The sequence below is a fragment of the Lathamus discolor genome, chromosome 2 (genome assembly GCF_037157495.1).
Source record: "Lathamus discolor isolate bLatDis1 chromosome 2, bLatDis1.hap1, whole genome shotgun sequence".
Lineage (NCBI taxonomy): Eukaryota > Metazoa > Chordata > Aves > Psittaciformes > Psittacidae > Lathamus > Lathamus discolor.
The window spans coordinates 158044976-158067402 of NC_088885.1; the positions used below are offsets into that span (position 1 = coordinate 158044976).

Consider the following 22427-nt stretch of genomic DNA (forward strand, 5'->3'; position numbering starts at 1 on the left):
CTTGCCACAGACACAGTCCTTATTCTGAACAACACAGCTATCAATGGGAGAGAAACCACTGGAGAAAATGGAATAGCCCAATCTGACAGCAGGCCCTCCTCTGATGCGCTTATAAATCCTGTGCTTAAGAGGCAGACAGTCTACATGGATTTGAAGAGGAGTCAGACAACTTTGGGTTTGTTCTGTTTAAGCAGGACCCTGCAGCTAGGTAAGCAAATACTTTTGCAGTATATGGACTGTGGTAGCTAAATGTGCTATGTGGCAGGACCATTTTTCCCCATGAATCCCTATTTCCAACAATTCTTCCTTCTTCTCACCTAACAGTCTCATTTTAGGCAGTGATAGTCACCTAGATAGGATCAATGTAAAAAAGAGGGGCAATTTTACTATTAGATACCCACAAACACTTTGCTTTCCTAATAGCCAAGGCTATGCAACCACCAAATGTTCACTCGTGTTCACCAGCCAAGTTAGAGGGTGCTCAAGGAGAAACATGCATCAGCCTTTGAAGGAAAGGGGTTAAGTGGCAAAGGAGGAAGATTAAGCCATGATTTGCAGCCAGGGAAGCAGAAAACATTGCCCCAAAGGTCTCACCTGAAGAGCTGACCCTCTGTTTGCTCCTGAACATAGAGATATATGCAGCACTGCCAGCTCCCGTGATTCATGGCATGCTGCTTTTTGCTGCTGCAGCTCTCATGAGAGACAAGCGGAGAGGCTTGTAGAGCATTCAAGGCTTCTTGCATGCATCAGGCAATGAAATAGGGGGCAACGTGAAGGACACACCAGTGTTAGGAGAGCGGGGAAGAATGGGAGGATTGAGCTGCTGATCCTCCTCTGCTGGCACCTGGGAACTGTTCAGTTTGGAGATGCAAAGAGCTGAAGGGGAGAAATCAGGAGAGACTTTCTGCTAAAGCATGGGGAGAAGGGATGAACCAGGAGAAGGACTTGGGGGTGTTGGATGATGGGAAACTGAACATGAGCCAGATTCAGTGTGCGCTCACAACCCAGAAACCAAATGTACCCTGGGCTGCATCAAAAGGAGCGTGACCAGCAGGTCAAAGGAGGTGATCCTGCCCCTCTACTCTGCTCTTGTGAGACCTCACCTGGAGCATTGTGTGCAGTTCTGGTGTCCTCAACATAAAAAGGACATGGAACTGCTGGAACAAGTCCAGAGGAGGCCACGAGGATGATCAGGGGACTGGAGCACCTCCTGTATGGAGATAGGCTGAGGAAGTTGGGGCTGTTCAGCCTGGAGAAGAGAAGCTGCATAGGGACCTCATAGCAGCCTTCCAGTACCTGAAGGGGGCCTATAGAGATGCTGGGGAGGGACTCTTCATCTGGGACTGTAGTGATAGGGGAAGGGGTGATGGGTTCAGACTGAAACAGGGGAAGTTCAGGTTGGATATAAGCAGAAGTTCTCTTGCTGTGAGGGTGCTGAGGTGCTGGCACAGGTTGCCCAGAGAAGCTGTGCATGCTCCATCCCTGGCGGTGTTCAAGGCCAGGCTGGAAAGAGCCTTGGGTGCTATGGTCTAGTGTGAGGTGTCCCTGCCCATAGCAGGGGTTGGAACTGGATGATCTTAACGTCCTGTCCAACCCAGACCATTCTGTGATTCTATGATTCTAGGAGGGTGGAAGGAGACAGTTGCAGGGATTCTGGAGCAGAGAAGCAGGGTTAACATAAAAACAAACTGCATTTCGATATCCAGACAAATATTTTTAATTCCCAGATCAAAAATAATGACTGTAATTAGTGCATTATGCATCTATTTATGCGACTGCTCAGGAAAGAAGGAAACCATCCTGCTATGTTTTTTGGAGCGCCCTGAAGAGTCAAGGAACTAATTCTTGAATAAGCATAGGAGTGCAACACAATAGCTGCTCTGTGTGATAGGACAGGCTTTCCCGTGTTAAGGATCCCCAGCAATAACTAAGGTAGTTAATGCTACAAATAGCATTGTAATACATGTAAACATCTTCTGCGGTTACATCCATCCCCAGACTGACTCTTCACTCCTGCAGCCTCTCCAGCCTCCTAAATTTAGTCCCAGCTCTTGTGACTATTATTGCTATTACTATTTTTAATCCTCAAGTTTGCACAACAGAGTACCTGTGAATCAGGGCAGATCTGAGACACTGATGAAAGCAACGCATTGAGAAGAAGGGAGACTGCAAACCAGCATGAGAGTTTCTATCGCCCCGAGAAGGTCAGTCAAGTCCATCAGGCAAATTACAGTGTCGAAAGCTAATATAAAGAAACAGGAATCAAACTGTCCCCTTTGTTCAGAGCCGAATCTCAGCAGGAACTGTAGTCACACACACAAAATCAGAGCCACAACCTAAGAAGACTGTAGTGACAGGACAAGGGGTAACGGGTTCAAACTTAAACAGGGGAAGTTTAGATTGGATATAAGGAGGAAATTCTTTCCTGTTAGGGTGGTGAGGCACTGGAATGGGTTGCCCAGGGAGGTTGTGAGTGCTCCATCCCTGGCGGTGTTTGAGGCCAGGTTGGATGAAGCCTTGTGTGGGATGGTTTAGTGTGAGGTGTCCCTGCCCATGGCAGGGGGTTGGAACTGGATGATCTTGAGGTCCTTTCCAACCCTAACTATTCTATGATTCTACGATTCTGTAAGTTGATTTCCGCATGTGAGCTGCATGAAGGGAAGCAGCTTTAATAAATGGTGCTACCTTTGGAAAAGGCACTTTAATTCTCTAATTAGCATGTGTACAATGAAAACTAACTGTGCGAGTTCGTGTATACACACATCAAGAAGAGAGTTTAATGAACTGCATCTACTGCAAGTGAAACTGAAGTTTCATTTCCTCCACGTTGTGGCGCATGATGCAGGTTTCACCACCACAACACATTTTTTCACCTATAAAATATCTTCTTGCTCCTCCCCTCTTCTTTTTTCTCTTGGGTTAATGATCTTTGGCAAAGTATAACGGGGAGGGGCAGAAAAAAGCTACATAAGGTTTTCATCAGGGACTGCAGTGACAGGACAAGGGGTGATGGGTTCAAACTGAAACAGGGGAAGTTCAGGTTGGAGATAAGGAAGAAGTTCTTTACTGTGAGGGTGCTGAGGCACTAACACAGGGTGCCCAGAGAAGCTGTGTCTGCCCCATCACTGGCAGTGTTCAAGACCAGGTTGGACAGAGCCTTGGGTGCCATGGTCTGGTGTGAGGTGTCCCTGCCCATGGCAGGGGGCTGGAACTGGAGGATCTTAAGGTCCTGTCCAACCCAAACCATTCTGTGATTCTATAAGCATCTGTCATGGTTTAACCCCAATTAAGCAGCACACAGCTACTTGCTGACTCCTGCCCTGTAGCACAGGGGAGAGAATCGGAAAGGAAAAGTGAAGAAACTCATGCATTGAGACAGTTTTATAAGCAAAGCAAAAGCCACGTATACAAGCAAAGCAAAGCAAGGAGTTCATGCACCACTCTCCATGGTCAGGCAGGGGTTCAGCCATCTCCAGGACAGGCTCCATCACACATAACGGTCACTTAGGAAGACAAACGCTGCACTCTGAACTCACCCCCTTTCCTTCTTCTTCCCCCAGCTTTATATGCTGAGCATGATACCATAAAGTATGGAATACCCCTTGAGTCAGCTGGGGTCAGCTCCCAGTTCCTTGTGCACCCCCAGCCTACCTGGGGTGAGCAGCAGAAAAGGCCTTGGCATTGTGTAAGCTCTGCTCAGTGATAACGTAACATCCCAATGTTATCAGCACTGTTTCCAGTACAAATCCAAATCACAGCCCAATACCAGCTACTGCGAAGACAATTAACTCCATCCCTACCAAAACCAGCACTGCATCCACCTCTGATTTCACATTAAAACCAAATAACCCCAACAATAACAAAGAACAATGAACAACAGAGACACACACAGAGCCACAGAAACCCCTCTTTCACTGTGGCCCATCACTTCCTGTTACCTACCAACCTTTCTCTGTCACTTGAAACCAGCAAGAAAAGCTTGATATGATCAATGCACATCCTACCGCCATTATCATTCACAGAAAGGCCAAAAAAGGGTCCAGTTACAAAACAAGGACAGAAGATGGGGTGAGAACAGATGAGGAAAGAGTGAAAAGGCTGGGACAAAGAGAGATCTGCACTGATTCAAAAGAGACTCACAGTCCATCCTGCAGCTCTTGAGTGTCGTTTGAGGTCCCCAGAGATCGAAGGCTTCTTTCCAGAGAGGTCACTGTCAACAGCAGAGAAAGAGAAGATAAAGAAGAAGCACACTTTGGCAGAGAAAACAGTACAGATATTGTTCAACTGTTTGGCATTTAATTCTAGTATTTAAACAGTACTGTGAAGTGGTGTTTGGACAATTAATTCATGAGACAAAGGAGACAACATCTAGCAATGGCTGTTACCCAAAACCAAATAAATTGGGTTCCTTGGGTGCACAAATGGTGAATCCATGCATCATGCACCATAAGATGATGGGATATGACTCCTTGTAATGGCAAGAAACCCCTCATTCCCTCCATAATGGCTTTAAACCAGAAGAGGGTAGATTGAGACTACATACAAGGCAGAAGCTCTTCCCTGTGAGGGTGCTGAGGCGCTGGCACAGGGTGCCCAGAGAAGCTGTGGCTGCCCCATCCCTGGCAGTGCTCAAGGCCAGGTTGGACACAGGGGCTTGGAGCAAGCTGCTCCAGTGGAAGGTGTCCCTGCCCGTGGCAGCAGGGGTTGGAGCTGGATGAGCTTTAAGGTCCAACCCAAACCAGTCTGATTCTAATAACAGATTCTGGTGTCTGGTTTGGCAATTCAGCACAATAAAGCCTCAAGGAACTGCCTATAACTGAGCTAGTAACTATCATCCTTTGCTGGATGGAGAATGTTTTGAAGAATAAATTCAAAGTTTTCACTAATAACCATTTCTTTCTCTAGAACAGCATTCATCCTGCGGAGAACTCTCACACATTGTAATTCACTCTCTTCCTCCCTCTGCAATGCTAACGAACCAATCCCTTCCGCAATCTATAGGCTGTCTGTTTCAAAGGGAAAACTTTGCATAACCTAAAAATACTCCTGGCCACACCAGAACAAAGCAGAGTGTGGTCCTTGGAGAAGGGAGAGCAAGTCAATGTAGAGAAATCACTTATGTAGACACTGAAGCCCTAAGAAGACGTTAATGTCATGTGTGCAACTCCAGAGGGGAAAACAGCAGCTACAGCATCCAGGCACCTTTCTAACCTGAGCTGCAAAGGCAGGATAATTCAAAGTGAAAGCTATTCTTCCTCCTAATGGAGATGAGGTTGATGGAAGACATGGAACTGTTGAAACAAGTCCAGAGGAGGCCACTGGAGCACCTCCCATATGAAGACAGGCTGAGAAAGCTGGGGCTGTTCAGCCTGGAGAAGAGAAGCTGCTTGGAGACCTCAGAGCAGCTTCCAGTACCTGAAGGGGGCCTACGAGGATGCTGGAGAGGGACTCTTCATTGGGGACTGGAGTGATAGGGGAAGGGGTGATGGGTTCAATCTTAAACAGGGGAAGTTCATATTGGATATAAGGAAGAAGTTCTTTGCTGTGAGGGTGGGGAGGCACTGGAATGGTTTGCCCAAGGAAGCTGTGAATGCTCCATCCCTGGCAGTGCTCAAGGCCAGGCCGAACAGAGCCTTGGGCAACATGGTCTAGTGTGAGGTGTCCCTGCCCATGGCAGCGGGTTGGAACTGGATGATCTTAAGGTCCTTTTCAACCCAAACTATTCTATGATTCTATAAAACAGATCTTAGACAGTTCTCTGCAAAACCATTACAGAACTTGCTACTGCCTGCTTTGAAGATGACTGGAGAAGGAAGCAGTTTTCCTATTGCACAAATCTGTTCAAGACTTCACACCATTTTACATCTAGGGAAATCCAAGAGCTTTTGCATTTGTTAAATAGTTTGGAAAGCAAACATAAAGGGAAAAGAATCTGAGACAGGAATGCAAAGTGCATGGCAGGAATGCAAGAATGCACTTGTAAGTCAGGTGAGACAATGACTCTAGTTTAAGACCCTATCCTAAAACTTAACCTAATAATCTAATCCAAGCATAATATTTACACACTTGCATAAAGGTCAGCTACTTGAAAAGGACAAGGTATGCATTCTGGAACAGGATGAGACACATTCAGAAGAGATCACTGCCATTGGAGTTGCACTGATTTACATAAACTAAGATTTTGGCACCAGTTGTCTATGCCATTGCAATCCTCAAAATCAATAGGGGATAAGAAACCTCTTATGGATGGCAAAGGAGACTTAATCACACCTGGGGGCTGCTGAAGAATCCTCAGCTCAGCCCCTCACATCAAGGTAATGGCACTGCACATGGCACCAACCTGTCACAGAGCGTCATTAATGAGCAAGGAACAAGAATTAGAGAGGGAACAGACCCATTAGAGCACTCAGGTTCTCCATCTGGCCAGAACAGGTTTGATTCCTTTGGTATATCTTCCACTGATCAGCCTTTCAGACAAGATGCACCAAACCAACCCCTTTACGACCGTGATTTATTTTACTTATTTATGAGGCATTCACTGAGAGGCAGCTTAAAGCTGTGCACTGAAAGAGATGCAAAACCTTCATTAAAATAAGTAGGAAAAAAAGCCATCAATAAGACACATTCACACAGTATTTGAGCTTCTTTTTGTGTGCTTGGGGTTCTTTTTCTCCCTGAAAGGAAAAAGCAACTAGACCAAAAATCCCAACAAATTTAAGGCTTGCGTAAGTTAAAGCACTATCCCTGTGCTCAATAGGAACAGCTCCCAAAGAATTAGACAAAGAAAGAAGAGGCAAAGAATAAGAAAGATCTCCCTCTACCCTAGGCACTTTCGTATGGGATGGCATAGATACAAAGCCTGTAAGTCCACCACCTGGCAGGAGAGGGATCCAGTAGCACATGAGCAGCATCAACCATTCTGGCTATGATTTTTATGCAACACATGAGGAATATTTCCATTTTCATAGCAGGAAAAGGGAGCAGGAGGTGTGTGCACGTGAGATCAGCCACACGGAGCTATAAAGATACCCCTGGGTCAGGAGGTAAGTCCTGGACTGCACAAGAAGAATTTAAATCACCCCAAAGGCTCAGACTTCTGCAGAAAGAGTAAGGAGAGCAAAGAGGGACAAAGCACATGGTGTTTATCACTACTATAGTGTTACTCAATGAAAACCAAGAGTGTTTTAAAATACCAGCACAAAGTTGACTTCTTGTGTCATTAAAAACAGTCATTTCCCAAAGAGAGAAAAAATATAGCGGAGCCTGCCCATAACTTGGCATTTTGGTACTCTAGCCAACAGAAGCCATGGCAGAGGGGTTGGAATTAGATCATCTTAAGGTCCTTTCCAACCCTAACTACTCTGGGGAGCTTGTGACATCTTTAGCATCCCAAGTGGGAGAAGAGCATTTCAAGTGCACAGTTTGGCCTCCAAACACAATGGGGAATGTAGAAAACCCCAAAGAGGCTGGGGCAAGGGAAGAAAAGGAGCTGTGATTGGACTAATGCAACCTTGTGGGATGCTCAACACGCCATGCCCAGCGCAAGAGGAGGACAAACCATCATCTGGCGAGCATCTGCAACGAAGCCGCTCAGCCATGTGTGTGGTGATACTCAAACAACAGCATTGGCTTTTCCTGCATGCTCTGAGTAAGAACTTGCTGAGTTTCCTGATGAGACCATATGGTACAGCTGTAGAGGACAGAAAGGATCATGGGCATCCTTTCCCATTTTAGAGCCCTACAAAGTTCTTTACCTAACGTGGATTAGCTCTGTCCATCAGCAGTACGCTCAGCATCCCTCTGCTGAAAAGCTGGACCCACTTTTGGGGTAAAGGCTATGAAGAAGCTACAAAGAAACTGAATGAATCTGACTTTAGCAGATAAAAAATAATACGGGTGGTGAACTGAGCAACAACAGTAGAGTATCTTATGGGCATTTCTTCAATGCAAAAGCACTTTAAAAAGCATTATAAATTCATGGATTCATAGATTTTAAAGGCCAGAGAGAGCAATTCTGATTATCCCATCAGATTTCCTACCATAAAATCTGGTCCCATCACTCCTACGTCAAGACTGTAGCTGGGTTAAAGTGTATCTTAAACAAAGACATTCAAATCTTGATTTAAAGGTTGAAAGCCATGCCAAACCCATCACATCCCCGCAATAAGGAGATCTAATGGCTAGTTATCCTCATACAGAAGGACTGAATTTGTCTAGCTTTGACTCCTATCTCCTGATCTCGTTATGTGTGAGAATGTTAGATTAATGAGCCCTATGCTATCTATTTGATGTCTTTCTTCCCGGAGAGGTACTTACATACCATGATCAAGTCCTCTTAGATGTCTGAAACAGAAGTTCAGATGGCATGCATTTTATAGTCTCATTTTCAGACTTCAGAGAGTTGTCACAGCTCTTCTCTGTACCCTCTCCAATTTTGCAAGCTAGTTTTAAGTACAGACCTTGTCATTACCTGCTTCACAGAGCACTCGATGCAGGCAACTCTTAACAGAAAGCACTTCATCGCATACTCTATGCCATCTCAAGAGGAGAAACAAAGACTCCCCAAAATTGCTTAAATAGCAATTGAGTGGATTAACGGAATTCTGATCAGGACTAAAAACAAAAATCAGATCGTGGCATTTCAAGAGGATGCACCAAGGTTTCCTCAGCATAAACTCCACTACAGCAGGAGTTATGATTCCAGCACAGAGATGCACCAAGTCATCCCTAACCTGGCTAGTTTGGTTATCAGTAGCACACATAGACTTGCAAGCAGTTTGCAAAACTTCACACTGAGCCTTTGGTTTGGTAGCAGAAGTGCCACTACCATTCATCACTACCATTTTCAAAGTAAAACTATTAGTGCTGGAGCAACCATCTGCCTGCTAATAGAGGTATTTCGGTGTGTTATAATAGGTTAGGCAAGTAGCAGTGAACACAGTGGGGAATTCAACCTGCCACAGTGGCCATAAGCCCAGGTCACAGCACCAGAGTTTTCTTAGAGACATGGACATACTGGAGACAGCCCAGGAAAGAGCCACAAAGATGATTAAGGGTCTGGAGCATCTCTATGAGGAAAGGTTGAGAGGACTGGGACTGTTCAGCCTGGTAAAGAGAAGGCTGAAAGGAGCATCTTATCATTGAATCACAGAACAGTTTGGGTTGGAAAGGGCCTTAAGATCATCCAGTTCCAACCAGTAACGACAGAAATAAGAAGGCACTAAGATCCTTTCTTTACACCTAAGCCATGCCTCTCTGTCACCCAATCCCCATAGACACCAAGCAGAACAGACAGGGAAACTGTCAAGATAATGCAGAAGCAATTTCAAGGTTCACTATAAAATAAGCACCCGGTAATTTTAGATCCTTGTCTATCAGTTGTGTATTTTAGAACGGGGATAGAATGCCATTAACTATCATTCAGCAATGTTAGTTTATATCCATCAACAAAATACATTCAACCCAACAAAACTGATGAGCCAAAGCACATCTCCGAAGGAGGGAAGCACTTTATAGCTCTACGGTCCAGGGAGACATGAGCAGGAATAGCATCTCTGCTCCATCTACAGAGTGAAGAATAACAGAAGAGCTTTGGTGTTGATGTTTTCATAAGGGAGATAGATGCTTTGCAAGCTCATGTGACAGGCTCTGAACACTGTAGTGCTGCAACACATTAGGAAACGAGTCTGGCTGGTTCCACCTTTCTGCATTCTAACTCCCTGTTGTAACAGATGACACAATTAAAAATAGAAAAGGATGTGGTCTCAGCACGGATTCAAAAAGATCTGTGCCTGTTTAATGGAACATATGGTGGAATATTTTTACATCTTATAAAAAGCGGGCTATTGGACATGTGCTGGTGCTCGTGAGATGCAGCAGCAGCGACGCTGCATTAATATTTGCTCCCTGACAACAGGAGTTGCCATACAGTGTGCACATACACACGAGCCATCAGCAGGACAGCACACAGTTGACTAGGAAACCTTTCATTATACACACCGTTGGAGTTGATTCGGAAGACGTTGGCTGAAGTCTCTTGAAAAAGTTCCTGTAGTTCGCTGGGATCAATCTGGGTGGCTGTGAAGACAAAAAGGGAGATGTGTTAATACTGGATAACACCATTCACTTTGAAAAGGGCTCCCCTCCTTCTGATCCTCTGGAGGGGGATGCAGGCTCCTCCTCGCTGCAGAAGTTTAGCCTTAGTAGGTGGATGCTGCCTTACACGGTGTCTCATCATGCAACTTGCACTGGAGAGGCAAATACCCACTCCAGGACCATCGGGATAGTAGAGCTGCTGCTGCAGCACAGCAGATACGGCCCATATGGACCGAGAGAGCATTTGTAGGAATCACTAGCCATTGGAATAGACATTATCTCTGCTGATAATCAGGTTGGGAGTATCAGAGCCATGAATGAACGAGAAAACACAAACACAACAGCATGGTTAACCATCCTGTCCAGAGCAAAAAGGCATACAGGTAGGTTCTGCCTTCAAAAAAATGGGAGGAAGCAGTGACCTGAGTGCAACTGATCCATGGGCTCAAAGGTTTTGGGTCCTCCATGCATTCATATTCCAGCCCCGAAGAAAGGTTTTATTTCTTCCTATTTCTTCCTGATAGCCCAACTGCAAGGGTCAACGAGCCAGTGCCAAGAATCGCTATTGCCACTGCTCAGAAGACTTCTCTGTTACATTTCAAAGGTCTTACTTTGGCCAAGGTGCCCAAATCTGCCCTAAAAGGACAGCACTGAAGTGAGGATGTGTATGTTTTGGGGTTTGGGGTATGAGGTTTGGGGGGTGTAGGGTTGCTTTGTTAGTTTCATTTCACAACTTTAACTCCCCTGAAACTCTCCTGAGCTCTTCCACACCTCCATCATCCCCAGGGAAGGAGCAACATGATGTTGGACTGGGCTGCATTACAGAGAAAGGATATATCACTTCAGCTTTAAACAGACATGTGGGTTTTGACAGGCAAGTCACCAGAAGTACTCTCTGATACAGATCTCTTTGGCACCAGCTTAATGGCAGCAGCTGTAGAGCAGGTTTTCCCATGGTTTAGCCCTATTCTGCCTCCCATCTGGGTCAGCATTTACAGGTTTCCTAGAATCTGCCCTATTGGAAACTTTGCTCAAGTCCAAAAGCACCACAGGGCTTGTCCACTCAACACACTACAATGCATTCAAGCAGACGCTGCTATTAGCAAGCTGCTCCTCTGAGCTTAATCATTACATGAAGTCGAAGAGCAGCTGTGATTTAAATATTCAAGTAACTGTATGACTTGAATGGGCTGTAACTATGACATATTAGAATCACAAGAGTTATAGAATAGTTTGGGTTGGAAAGGACCTCAAGATCATCCAGTTCCAACCCCCCTACCATGGGCAGGGAGACCTCACACCAGACCACGGCACCCAAGGCTCTGTCCAACCTTGCCTTGAACATTGCCAGGGAATGGAGCATTCACAACTTCCCTAGGCACCCATTCCAGTGGCTCAGCACCCTCACAGTAAAGAACTTCTTCCTTATCTCCAACCTGAACTTCCCCTGTTTCAGTTTGAACCCATCACCCCTTGTCCTGTCACTACAGTCCCTGATGAAGAGTCCCTCTCCAGCATCCTTGTAGCCCCCTTCAGACACCGGAAGCTGCTCTGAGGTCTCCACGCAGCTTCTCTTCTCCAGGCTGAACAGCCCCAGTGTTCTCAGCCTGTCTTCATACAGGAGGTGCTCCAGTCCCCTGAGCATCCTTGTGGCCTCCACTGGACTTGTTCCAACAGTTCCATGTCCTTCTGCATCCCTCCACCAAATTTCCCTGGTTAAGGGTGCAAGTGTATATTGAACTTGGGTAATCACAATCCAAGAGTACAGCGCAGGCTGGGATCTACTTGGTTGGGGAAAAGCTCTATGGAAAGGGACGCTGGCGTCCTGGTGGACAACAGGCTCGATATGAGGGAACAGTGAGTTGGTGCAACAAGGAGCCAGTATGATGTTGGGGAACATCAACAAGGGCATCACCACAGAGATGAAGATGTCATTTACTCTGCTTAACACTTGTCAGGCCACATCTGGAATTCTGTGTTCAGTTTTGGTCCTCAGGTCTGGACAGGCTGGAGAGGGTCCAGAGAATGGGCACAAAGATGATCCAAGGACTGGGAAGCCATGTGAGGAAAGGCTGAGAGCGATGGGCTTGGTCACGCTGGAGAAGAGGTCAGCAGAGAACTTACTTATCCCCATGTTCCAGTATTTAAATGGTGGCTACAAAGACAACTGAGACTCCCTTTTTGCATGGAAAAGATGAGGGGTGATGGGCACAAATTACTCCTGGGGGGATTCCAGTTGGACACTAGAGGAAATTTTTCCCAATGAGAATAATCAGCCATTGGAATAATCTCCCCAGGGAGGTGGCGGATTCCCCAGTGTTGGACACTGCTAAGATTCATCTGGACGTGGTGATAGGACATCTAGTCCAGGTCATGCTTTGCTTAGAAAGGTTGGACCAGATGATCCTTAAAGTCCCTTCCAACCTGCCATTGTATGATTCTATGAAGCCGTTAAAACACCAAGCAGTGATGGAGCACAGCAAAACCCAGGAACACTGAACAAAGAAAGAAGCCCACTAAATGCACTGCTCAGGTTAGTCCTGAGGATGCTTGAGGACAAGCTCCACATCCCAGCAGCACCATCAGGGATTTTCCACTGCTTCTCACACATCTCACCCACAGCAGCACTCACATGAGACAATCCAGCCCTGTAACAGCCGTAAATAAAGTCTTGGATCAGTCTGTCAGGTTGACACAAATCCAGGGCATTAAATGGTGTTTAATCCAAATGCACAGAGGATCATTGCTAGAGATTTTCCCACTCTTCTCTTCCTGTAGTTCCTCTTAAATCAGCCGTCCCAGACAGTCCTTTCCTTTGCTTTATATATGAGGCTATATATATAACACAAGAAATTAGCTTGGGCTTACTTGTCCCCCAGGAATTTCACTTGTTACTAACAAGATCCAGCTTTCATTAAATCACTGACAAAAGAGCAGCACAGGATAAGATTTGCAGAGCTTTACAGAGTGTGCTAACTCCAGTTTTAGAATCACAGAATGGTTTGAGTTGGAAAGGACCTTAAGATCATCCAGTTCCAACCCCCTGCCATGGGCAGGGACACCTCACACTAAACCATGGCACCCAAGGCTCTGTCCAACCTGGTGTTGAACACTGCCAGGGATGGAGCATTCACCACTTCTTTGGGCACCCTTTGCCAGTGCCTCCCCACCCTCAGAGTAAAGAACTTCCTCCTTATATCTAACCTGAACTTCGCCTGTTTCAGTTTGAACCCATCACCCCTTGTCCTATTGCTACAGCCCCTGATGAAGAGTCCCTCTCCAGCATCCTTGTAGCCCCGTTCGAGGGCTTGAAATCTCAACCCATAAATACCCAACAGAAAGCTCTGTATCACCCCTATACCTCAACCAACTACAAATTACATGAGAAACCAAAGGCAGATGCAGGGTTTGTGCAGAGCTTTCAAACAGTTTGGAAATGCAAAGCTTGGAGAATGGCTTGTATGAGAAAGCCGCATTGAACTGAGCCAGGCCTGCAGCTTCCTGCCCCTGGACTTTAATATCATGTTACAGCCTGGTTTCATTTTGGTTTTGCTTTAGAAAAGCAAAGCAAAGAGTTACAAGGAGTTTTAACTGCTTCAATTTCAAGCTTCAACACATCCAGCAGCGCTGTTGTAACTATTCATGGAGCATTCAACAGTTCAAGCAGACAAGCAAAACAATTTAAAAGCAGCAGCAGAAAGCAAAGGAAAACCGCATCTGTAGTGCCAAGCGAAGTAAAGACACACAGAGACTGCACAGGGAAGTGAATGTGAACTACATCTGTGTCTAATAAAACATTAAACACCTTTGACTACATCAAGTGATGCTGAAATACCACGACTCCCAAGAAGGAGCATGAGGTTGCTGATATCAAGCAAACACTTTGCATGCCCCAACACTAATAGAGTTCACGGCTAGAGCTGGGAAAAGATGACTGTCACTTACACTGTGGGTCCTGAGAGATGTGAGGGTTTTGCAGCGGGTATGTTACAGAATCCCATATGCAATTTTTTCTCCTTTCCTTCCTTAACTGGACATTTCCAACAGTTTCCATTTATTTTCCTCATTTGCAGAACCCCCTTGGCAGGAGACAGGATAACCCAACTGCTATCAGGTCAACCCTTGAATCATAGAATCATAGAACAGTTAGGGTTGGAAAGGACCTCAAGATCATCCAGTTCCAACCCCCCTGCTATGGGCAGGGACACCTCACACTAAACCATCCCACCCAAGGCTTCATCCAGCCTGGCCTTGAACACTGCCAGGGATGGAGCACTCACAACCTCCCTGGGCAACCCATTCCAGTGCCTCACCACCCTCACAGGAAAGAACTTCTTCCTTATCTCCAATCTGAACTTCCCCTGTTTAAGTTTTAACCCGTTACCCCTTGTCCTGTCACTACAGTCCCTAATGAAAAGTCCCTCCCCAGCATCCCTATAGGTCCCTTTCAGGTACTGGAAGCTGCTCTGAGGTCTCCACGCAGCCTTCTCTTCTCCAGGCTGAACAGTCCCAACTTCCTCAGCCTGTCTTCATACAGGAGGTGCTCCAGTCCCCTGATCATCCTCGTGGCCTCCTCTGGACTTGTTCCAGCAGTTCCATGTCCTTTTTATGTTGAGGACACCAGAACTGCACACAATGCTCCAGGTGAGGTCTCACAAGTGATGTGTTTTATTTACTGCAGTTGCTAGAACAGCAGCAGCTAACTAATTCTTCTTTTTTTTTGCCTGAAAAGCCACGGTTATGTGCCATAAATGGAAAGCATAAGCTTATAAGTACATGATTTACTAAAGCAAAACGTGTTCACACACGCTCTGGCCAACTCCAACGGGACTGCTTAGCTGCAACCGTGGTCTTAAGGAACTATGCGCCTTGAGTGTGGTGAGTTGACACTGCCAAATCTACCACTAAACTATATCCCCAAGTGCCACATGCTAAAGTCCTTTCAGTGTCTCCAGGGATGGTGATTCCACCACTTCCCTGCCAGTTTGTTCCAATGCTTGGCAACCCTTCTGGTGAAGGTTTTCGTCATATCCAATCTAAACCTCCCCTGGCACAACTTGAGGCCATCTCCTATTGTCCTATTACTTCTTACCCAGGAGAAGAGATTGGCATATACCTTGTCCCAGCCTCCTTTAAGCTAGATGTAGACAGTGGTTGATACAAGCCTTACACATGATTTTTGTAACCATTATTCCAGTGTTTTCCATGCTTCAGTGCAATTCTGTCTCTAATTCATCACACCTCTGTCTATGGGAGACACTCAGGGTGAGGCACTGATGTGGTGTCAGTGCTTGGAGCAAAATATAACCTGTGAACTCCTGGTCTGCTGCCCTCCGTCCTGCTCAGGATGGAGGAGACCCTTCTGATGCATGTGGGCATCCCTGGGGCTCTCAAGGCGCAGTGACAGGCATAAGCTCCAACCACCACCAACAACAGGGGTAGGAGGAATGTGAGCAAGCTGGCAAGCAGAAATGCCTTTCAATTCCTCTTCAAGAGGAAATGCAAATGCAAAGCCTGAGCAGGCTTATAAGGTCTTGTCTCTAGTGATCTGGATATAATTAATATCCAAAGGGAATAGCTAGAGGTCTAGGACAACACGCATGGTAAAGGTATCTACAGAAACATCCTTTCGCTTAATGTTAATGAAAACGGCCCGTGTTCCCCATGTTAATCTTCCTTGCCTATTAATTATTTCACACTAATTTGAATCTCCTAATGGCTTTTCTGCAGCCAGGTGAAGTCAATTCTCTCCGTGAACTCAATTCTGCAGCTAAGCCAAAATACCTCAGAAGCTGCAGAAATGAAGAGGTGAGAATTACAGTAACTCCAAGCAAAAGGAACAGGAGGAAACCCAGGATGAGCGTTCAATCTGTCTACCTACAATACTTAACGTGGTTGTAGCAACGCAGCTCAGCACCTCAGAACTGTCATGCATTTATTCCCCAGTGCACCACAAAGAGCTATGTCTGTGGTCTGTAAGAGACAGTCACAGAATTCCCACATCTGCATCTGCGCTCCTTTGAAAGTTTTAATGGAAGTTATAACATCATCCTTTGTTGAAGAAACTTCCAGCAGAGAGTTACTTGGAATCCAAACTCCTCTTTTGTACCATGAAACTCCTGCAAGGAGTAAAGTGGATGTTTGGCTTACTATGGCATCTGGCTTACTATGGTTTCAAACCAGCCTAAACCCTCAGCTGGGCTCTACCAGTAAGGATTAAGCACAACTGCATCCTGCTCTGTAGCCTGACCCCTTCACAACCAGCTCTCACCCATCAAGAGCCTCATTCCTTTCTCAAGACCAGTAGAGCAAGGCATCAATACCCCCCCTGGAAGACTTTTCATAGTGATGCAATCATACCTATGCAGTCCCAGTCTCTATTGAAGACTATGATCCACAAGAGCCACGTGCCTCTGGCACTGGGGAATGAACTCAAGGGAGAGAAAAACATTGATTTCTCACTGCTGGATGAAGAGTAAGAGATTTGCTCTGAAGCAAAATGCTAAATTTATGCCTTTGTTTGAGTTTTTCCATAACTGACAGAAAAACGAAGAGGTAAAAGAAGCTGAAAGAGGCAAAAGGGGGAAAAGAATAAAGACAAAGAAGTAAATTCCCACTGAAAAAAAGAAAATGCTATAGACAACAGACAAGAAAGAATTGGTGTACGCACCACTACATACACCCAGCCCAGAAAAGTCCTTTAGCTACCAGTACTCAACAGTTTCCCAGGGCGCTCCTTCCTTTGCATCTCCACTGTCTGACCCCATGCTTCCTACCAGCCCTAGACCTCTTTTACAGCAAGAACACTGTTTTGCTCTTCAGCCCCGGAAACCTCATTTATCCTCATGACCTCTGCTCTGCTGTTGAAACCGGTCAAGAAAGCTTCAACATACACCAAGGTAGAAAGGATTTGCTAAGAGCATGTTTGGACAAGACTCCTTTCCTCAAGGAAAAGAGCTTAAAACAGAAAGGGAAATGGAAAGGAATGAGAGAAGCAGCATCATGTCTAATGTTGCGAAGTTGCTCCTGGCATGTAAGCTGAGGAGGTTTTTATTTCCTCCTGTTGAAGTCAGAGTGAAATAAGTGATAAAGGGAAATGTAAGCAAAAATCACACGCATCGGGCAACATTCTTTTCATCAGCACTGCAGAACGTGATGCTGCTGCACATGGCAATGCTCTGAACCTCTCTGAAACAGATCTGTGCAGTGACTTGTACAGAAGACCTGGGTGTCCTCAGCATGGCCACAGCGCAACAAGGGGGTTACACATCAAATAAATGGGAAGAAGCCAGTATTTGCATCAATCTTCTTCCAACGCTCACGCTCACACAGTGGGGTCAGTGTATTCAAGAACTCAATTACATGTGGGTTAACTCAGGGGTTCAGTTTGCATTAACACAAAATCGTGTTCATTTTCATTTGGAGTAACCTTCCTGGTTTGCCTAAGTTTCTCCTGAACATACAAAATGCAGCTTCCTAGGTTTAGAAATGAAGCTGTAGCTGAAGGCATCTCAGCTGGAACAACCCATTTCGTTCCACCCATCTGCAAGGGAGATGAATTCAGGTAGTGAAATACCTGCCTCCTGTGCCCAAGGGAAAACTAAGAAGCCAGCAGGTCTCTCACCCCAGCCTTGCCCTAAAGAAGTGCCTTACATCTCCAACAGATACATTAGCAGAATAAAAAAAAGAGAAAATGAGAGGAAAAAAACCCCACATCTCCTTTAACAGAATGAAGTTCAGGTCAGATGTAAGGAGGAAGTTCTTTACTGTGAGGGTGCTGAGGCACTGGCACAGGGTGCCCAAAGAAGTGGGGAATGCTCCATCCCTGGCAGTGTTCAAGGCAAGGCTGGACAGAGCCTTGGGTGCCATGGTCTAGTGTGAGGTGTCCCTGCCCATGGCAGGGGGGTTGCAACTGGATGATCTTAAGGTCCTTTCCAACCCAAACCATTCTGTGATTCTATGATTAGAAACAGTAGGAAACATAAGAGGGTGCTGAGGCGCTGGCACAGGGTGCCCAGAGAAGCTGTGGCTGCCCCATCCCTGGCAGTGCTCAAGGCCAGGTTGGACACAAGGGCTTGGAGCCAGCTGCTCTAGTGGAAGGTATCCTGCCCCTGGCAGGGGGTTGGAACTGCATGAGCTATAAGGTCCCTTCCAACCCAAACCATTCCATGATTCTAAGATCAGTTATCTTTTTACAGCGCAATCAAGATTCAATCAGGTTTGCTTTGTATTATTTCTAGTTAAGATGTTTTTCTTCTCTTTCCTTCTTTAGCGTATATGCTAATAATTAACTGCTGAATAAGAACAAGACACTCTAGGTGCACAGTTAATACTGTCATTTCCTCAGCCCTGCAGCTCACCCTATATGTCCAGGAGAGAATTACTGCACACAGTGTCAGTGTATAAGCTCATGTACAGGAAGCCTGGCCAAGGAGATTTGCAGACGTGTTTGTCAATGCATTGTTCAGCTTTGCCAAACCACTTTGAATCCATGTCCCAGACAGTACATCTCCGTGTTCTAATAGCAGTAGTCAACAAAAACAGGCCCCCAAACCCATCCACAATTAAAGCAAGCAAAAGAAATATCCAAGTAGTCCACCAAGAGAAGAATTTCTCTCTAGAACCAACTTTAAGACACACACATTGATCCTGTCCCCACCAGGAGCAAGTGGAGAGGTGCCTCTGAATGCAGATATCATGGCTCAATGGCAAAGCTATGACCAAAAGCCTGGAGATACTGCACATACAATCTTGACAAGGAGCAAAGAAACACCAGGCAACCAAAAACAGCATTAGAGAATGCTTCTGGCATAAAGCATCACCCGTAAGATGGGATGCATCAACCAATAAAGGAAAAATGCTCCATCCCTGGCAGTGTTCAAGGCCAGGTTAGACAGGGCTTGGAGCAACCTGCTCTAGTGAGAGGTGTCCCTGCCCATGGCAGGGGGTTTGAACTGGATGAGCTTTAAGGTCTCTTCCAACCCAAACCATTCAATGATTCTACGAGGGGTGAGATGAAGCAGAGATGCTCACAGAGCCGCTTCCAGCTCACAGTGTGGGAGGAAAACACTCAACCAAACTCATTGTAAAAGTTCCAGCCAATCAAAAAACTTCATTACATTACTACCCTATCACGTTATTTTATAGAATCATAGAATCATAGAATAGTTAGGGTTGGAAAGGACCTCAAGATCATCCAGTTCCAACCCCCCTGCCATGGGCAGGGACACTGCACACTAGACCATGGCATGCAAGACACTGCCCAACCTGGCCTTGAACACTGCCAGGGATGGAGCACTCACAACACCCCTGGACAACCCATTCCAGTGCCTCAGCACCCTCACAGGAAAGAACTTCTTCCTTATCTCCAACCTGAACTTCCCCTGTTTCAGTTTTAACCCATTACCCCTTGTCCTGTCACTAGAGTCCCTGACGAAGAGTCCCTCCCCAGCATCCCTATAGGCCCCCTTCAGGTACTGGAAGGCTGCTATGAGGTCCCCACGCAGCCTTCTCTTCTCCAGGCTGAACAGCCCCAACTTCCTCAGCCTGTCTTCATACGGGAGGTGCTCCAGTCCCCTGATCATCCTCGTGGCCTCCTCTGGACTTGTTCCAACAGTTCCATGTCCTTTTTATGTTGAGGACACCAGAACTGCACACAATGCTCCAGGTGAGGTCTCACAAGAGCAGAGTAGAGGGGCAGGATCACCTCCTTCGCCCTGCTGGTCACGCTCCTTTTGATGCAGCCCAGGATACGGTTGGTTTCTGGGCTGCAAGCGCACACTGCAGCCGGCTCATGTTCATTTTCTCATCGACCAGCACCCCCAAGTCCTTCTCTGCAGGGCCGCTCTGAATCTCTTCTTTGCCCAGTCTGTAGCTGTGCCTGGGATTGCTCCGACCCAGGTGTAGGACCTTGCACTTGTCGTGGTTGAACTTCATAAGGTTGGCATCAGCCAAGGTCCCTGCTTTTTCAAGGACACCACAAATCCATCAGAAACTTTCCAGCAGCCAAGTTACATTTTGTGGCTTTCAGTCTTTTCTTCTCCAGCTTGTTAAAGATGCTGGAAAGTAAGCAATGGCCTGCAGTACAGTCCTGATCCTCTCTAAATCTGCGTTAAACCATGTTACTGCTTGGAAAAAATACGCGTTCTCATCCTTTACTCCTTTTCAAGCAGTAGTCAAAAAGAAAAGAAAACTAAGAAGCAATCAACTCAAAAAAACCACACACTCACTGCCTTTTGATTTCTGCAAGAAGACAAACAGCAGCTCTTGTTGATTTAGGAGAAGGAAATGTCAAAGACCCACAAGGCTGTTACTAGAATAAAAGCCCATCACTTCATGGTGGCAACACAGAATCATAGAATGGTTTGGTTTGGAAAGCACATTAAAATCATCCAGTTCCAACCCCCTGCCATGCACAGGGATGCCTCACACTAGACCCTGTCACCCAAGGCTCTGTTCAGCCTGGCCTTGAACACTGCCAGGGATGACTAACAGCAATCTGAAGCTCAGACAAGCTCAACAGCTAAGGGGAAATGAGTTGGTGGGATTCTTACCCCAATGTCAATCACCCAAAGATCTAGAATTAAGAGAAACTAGACAATTACTTTCACCACAGACATCTACACTGGCTGAGATGCTCTTGTCCAGACAGGAGGATGAGGGAGAATGTTGATTATCGGCAATGGTTAACTGCAAAATAAGAGTTAAATACATGGAATAAGTGCAGAGTGAACTGCGCAATGGATTAAGAAGCTGCTAACTCTGGCAGAGTGTGGAATGGTGGCTTTGGTTGGATAGTTCTATAATTAGTGACTTTTCTCCCATTTTTAAGCAAAAGGGAGTCAAACTTTAACAGGTTTTGCATAATTCTGATGTACCACCAAGGCGCAGTTAAATAGGTTTTAGGTTTTTTTTTTCTTGTCGTGGATTAGAAGAGCTCAAAAGACAATTCATTTTGGATTGAAATAAATCAATGTACTGGAAAGTTCCAATTCATTTGCAAAAGTTCCTTATCAAATTCCCATGGCTTTCTTCATTCCAAGATGGAAAGTCTAATAATGTTCTGTTCATCATGCTGCAAAGCAATACCAGAAACCAGCATTAAGATGGTGCCTACCTGTATTTAAAAAGGATAACCAACTTATAGAAACATAGAATTATAGAATGGTTTGGGTTGGAAAGGACCTTAAGATCATCCAGTTCCAAACCCCTGCCATGGACAGGGACACAGCACACTAGATCATGGCATGCAAGACACCGCCCAACCCGGCCTTGAACACTGCCAGGGATGGAGCACTCACAACCTCCCTGGGCAACCCATTCCAGTGCCTCAGCACCCTCACAGGAAAGAATTTCCTCCTTATCTCCAACCTGAACTTCCCCTGTTTCAGTTTGAACCCATCACCCCTTGTCCCATGGCTGCAATCCCTGACGAAGAGTCCCTCCCCAGCATCCCTATAGGCCCCCTTCAGATACTGGAAGGCTGCTCTGAGGTCCCCACGCAGCTTCTCTTCTCCAGGCTGAACAGCCCCAACTTCCTCAGCCTGTCTTCATACGGGAGGTGCTCCAGTCCCCTGATCATCCTCGTGGCCTCCTCTGGACTTGTTCCAGCAGTTCCATGCCCTTTTTATGTTGAGGACACCAGAACTGCACACAATGCTCCAGGGGAGGTCTCACAAGAGCAGAGTAGAGGGGCAGGATCACCTCCTTCGCCCTGCTGGTCATGCTCCTTTTGATGCAGCCCAGGATACGGTTGGCTTTCTGGACTTTGGGTTTTGTTTGTCGGTTCAGGGCTTTTTAATGTTGATGTGGGTGACTGTAAGTAAAACCTGAGTGAAAGAAATGGTTTGTTTGCATTACTGTATTCCTAAAGTAATCTGCAGTCCCACCCTAATGCAAACACAGACTTCAGCAGCAACAGTATGTGAAAAAGCAAAGGAATTGGCTGCAAAACAAAGTGGAAAAGGTTAATCTCACACTCACTCCTGGAGCTGCTGGAAATGCAACGTGAAAACAGGCAACAAAAAAAAAAAAAGATGGAGAATCTAAATATTTTTGAAACATCGTTATTTAAAGATTTATTGGTGACATAAACTACAAAATGTTGTTTTTATTTTTAAACTAGCTCTTAATCAGCCTCTCTTCTGGCCTTATTAATGCACTCAGCAGTAATTGCCTTAGAAAGTATCTTTTAAAAGATCCAGGCTATTAATGACAAATTGGAGATGATTTTTGTTTTTACTTTCTTTTTGCTGATTGAGTCCATGTGATGTGAGGAAATGGCATCAGAAAAATCTTCCTACAAATAAACCTTTAAACGTATAACCTTACCC

At 45.8% G+C, this 22427-nt stretch overlaps 1 protein-coding gene across 10 annotated transcripts in view; it reads right to left on the bottom strand.

Annotated features, from left to right (window-relative positions):
- TSNARE1 (t-SNARE domain containing 1) overlaps window positions 1–22427 on the bottom strand; it is a 523183-nt gene that overhangs the window by 337687 nt on the left and 163069 nt on the right. For all 10 annotated transcript variants that reach the window (XR_010610302.1, XM_065669042.1, XM_065669048.1 and 7 more), the window contains 2 exons: window positions 10000–10077; window positions 4141–4210 (listed from right to left, as the gene is read on the bottom strand). Coding sequence is in view for 9 of the 10 variants with exons in the window: in XM_065669042.1 (XP_065525114.1) it covers window positions 4141–4210; window positions 10000–10077 (148 nt within the window). In the remaining variant the exon portion in view is untranslated. The remainder of the gene's footprint in view (window positions 1–4140; window positions 4211–9999; window positions 10078–22427) is intronic.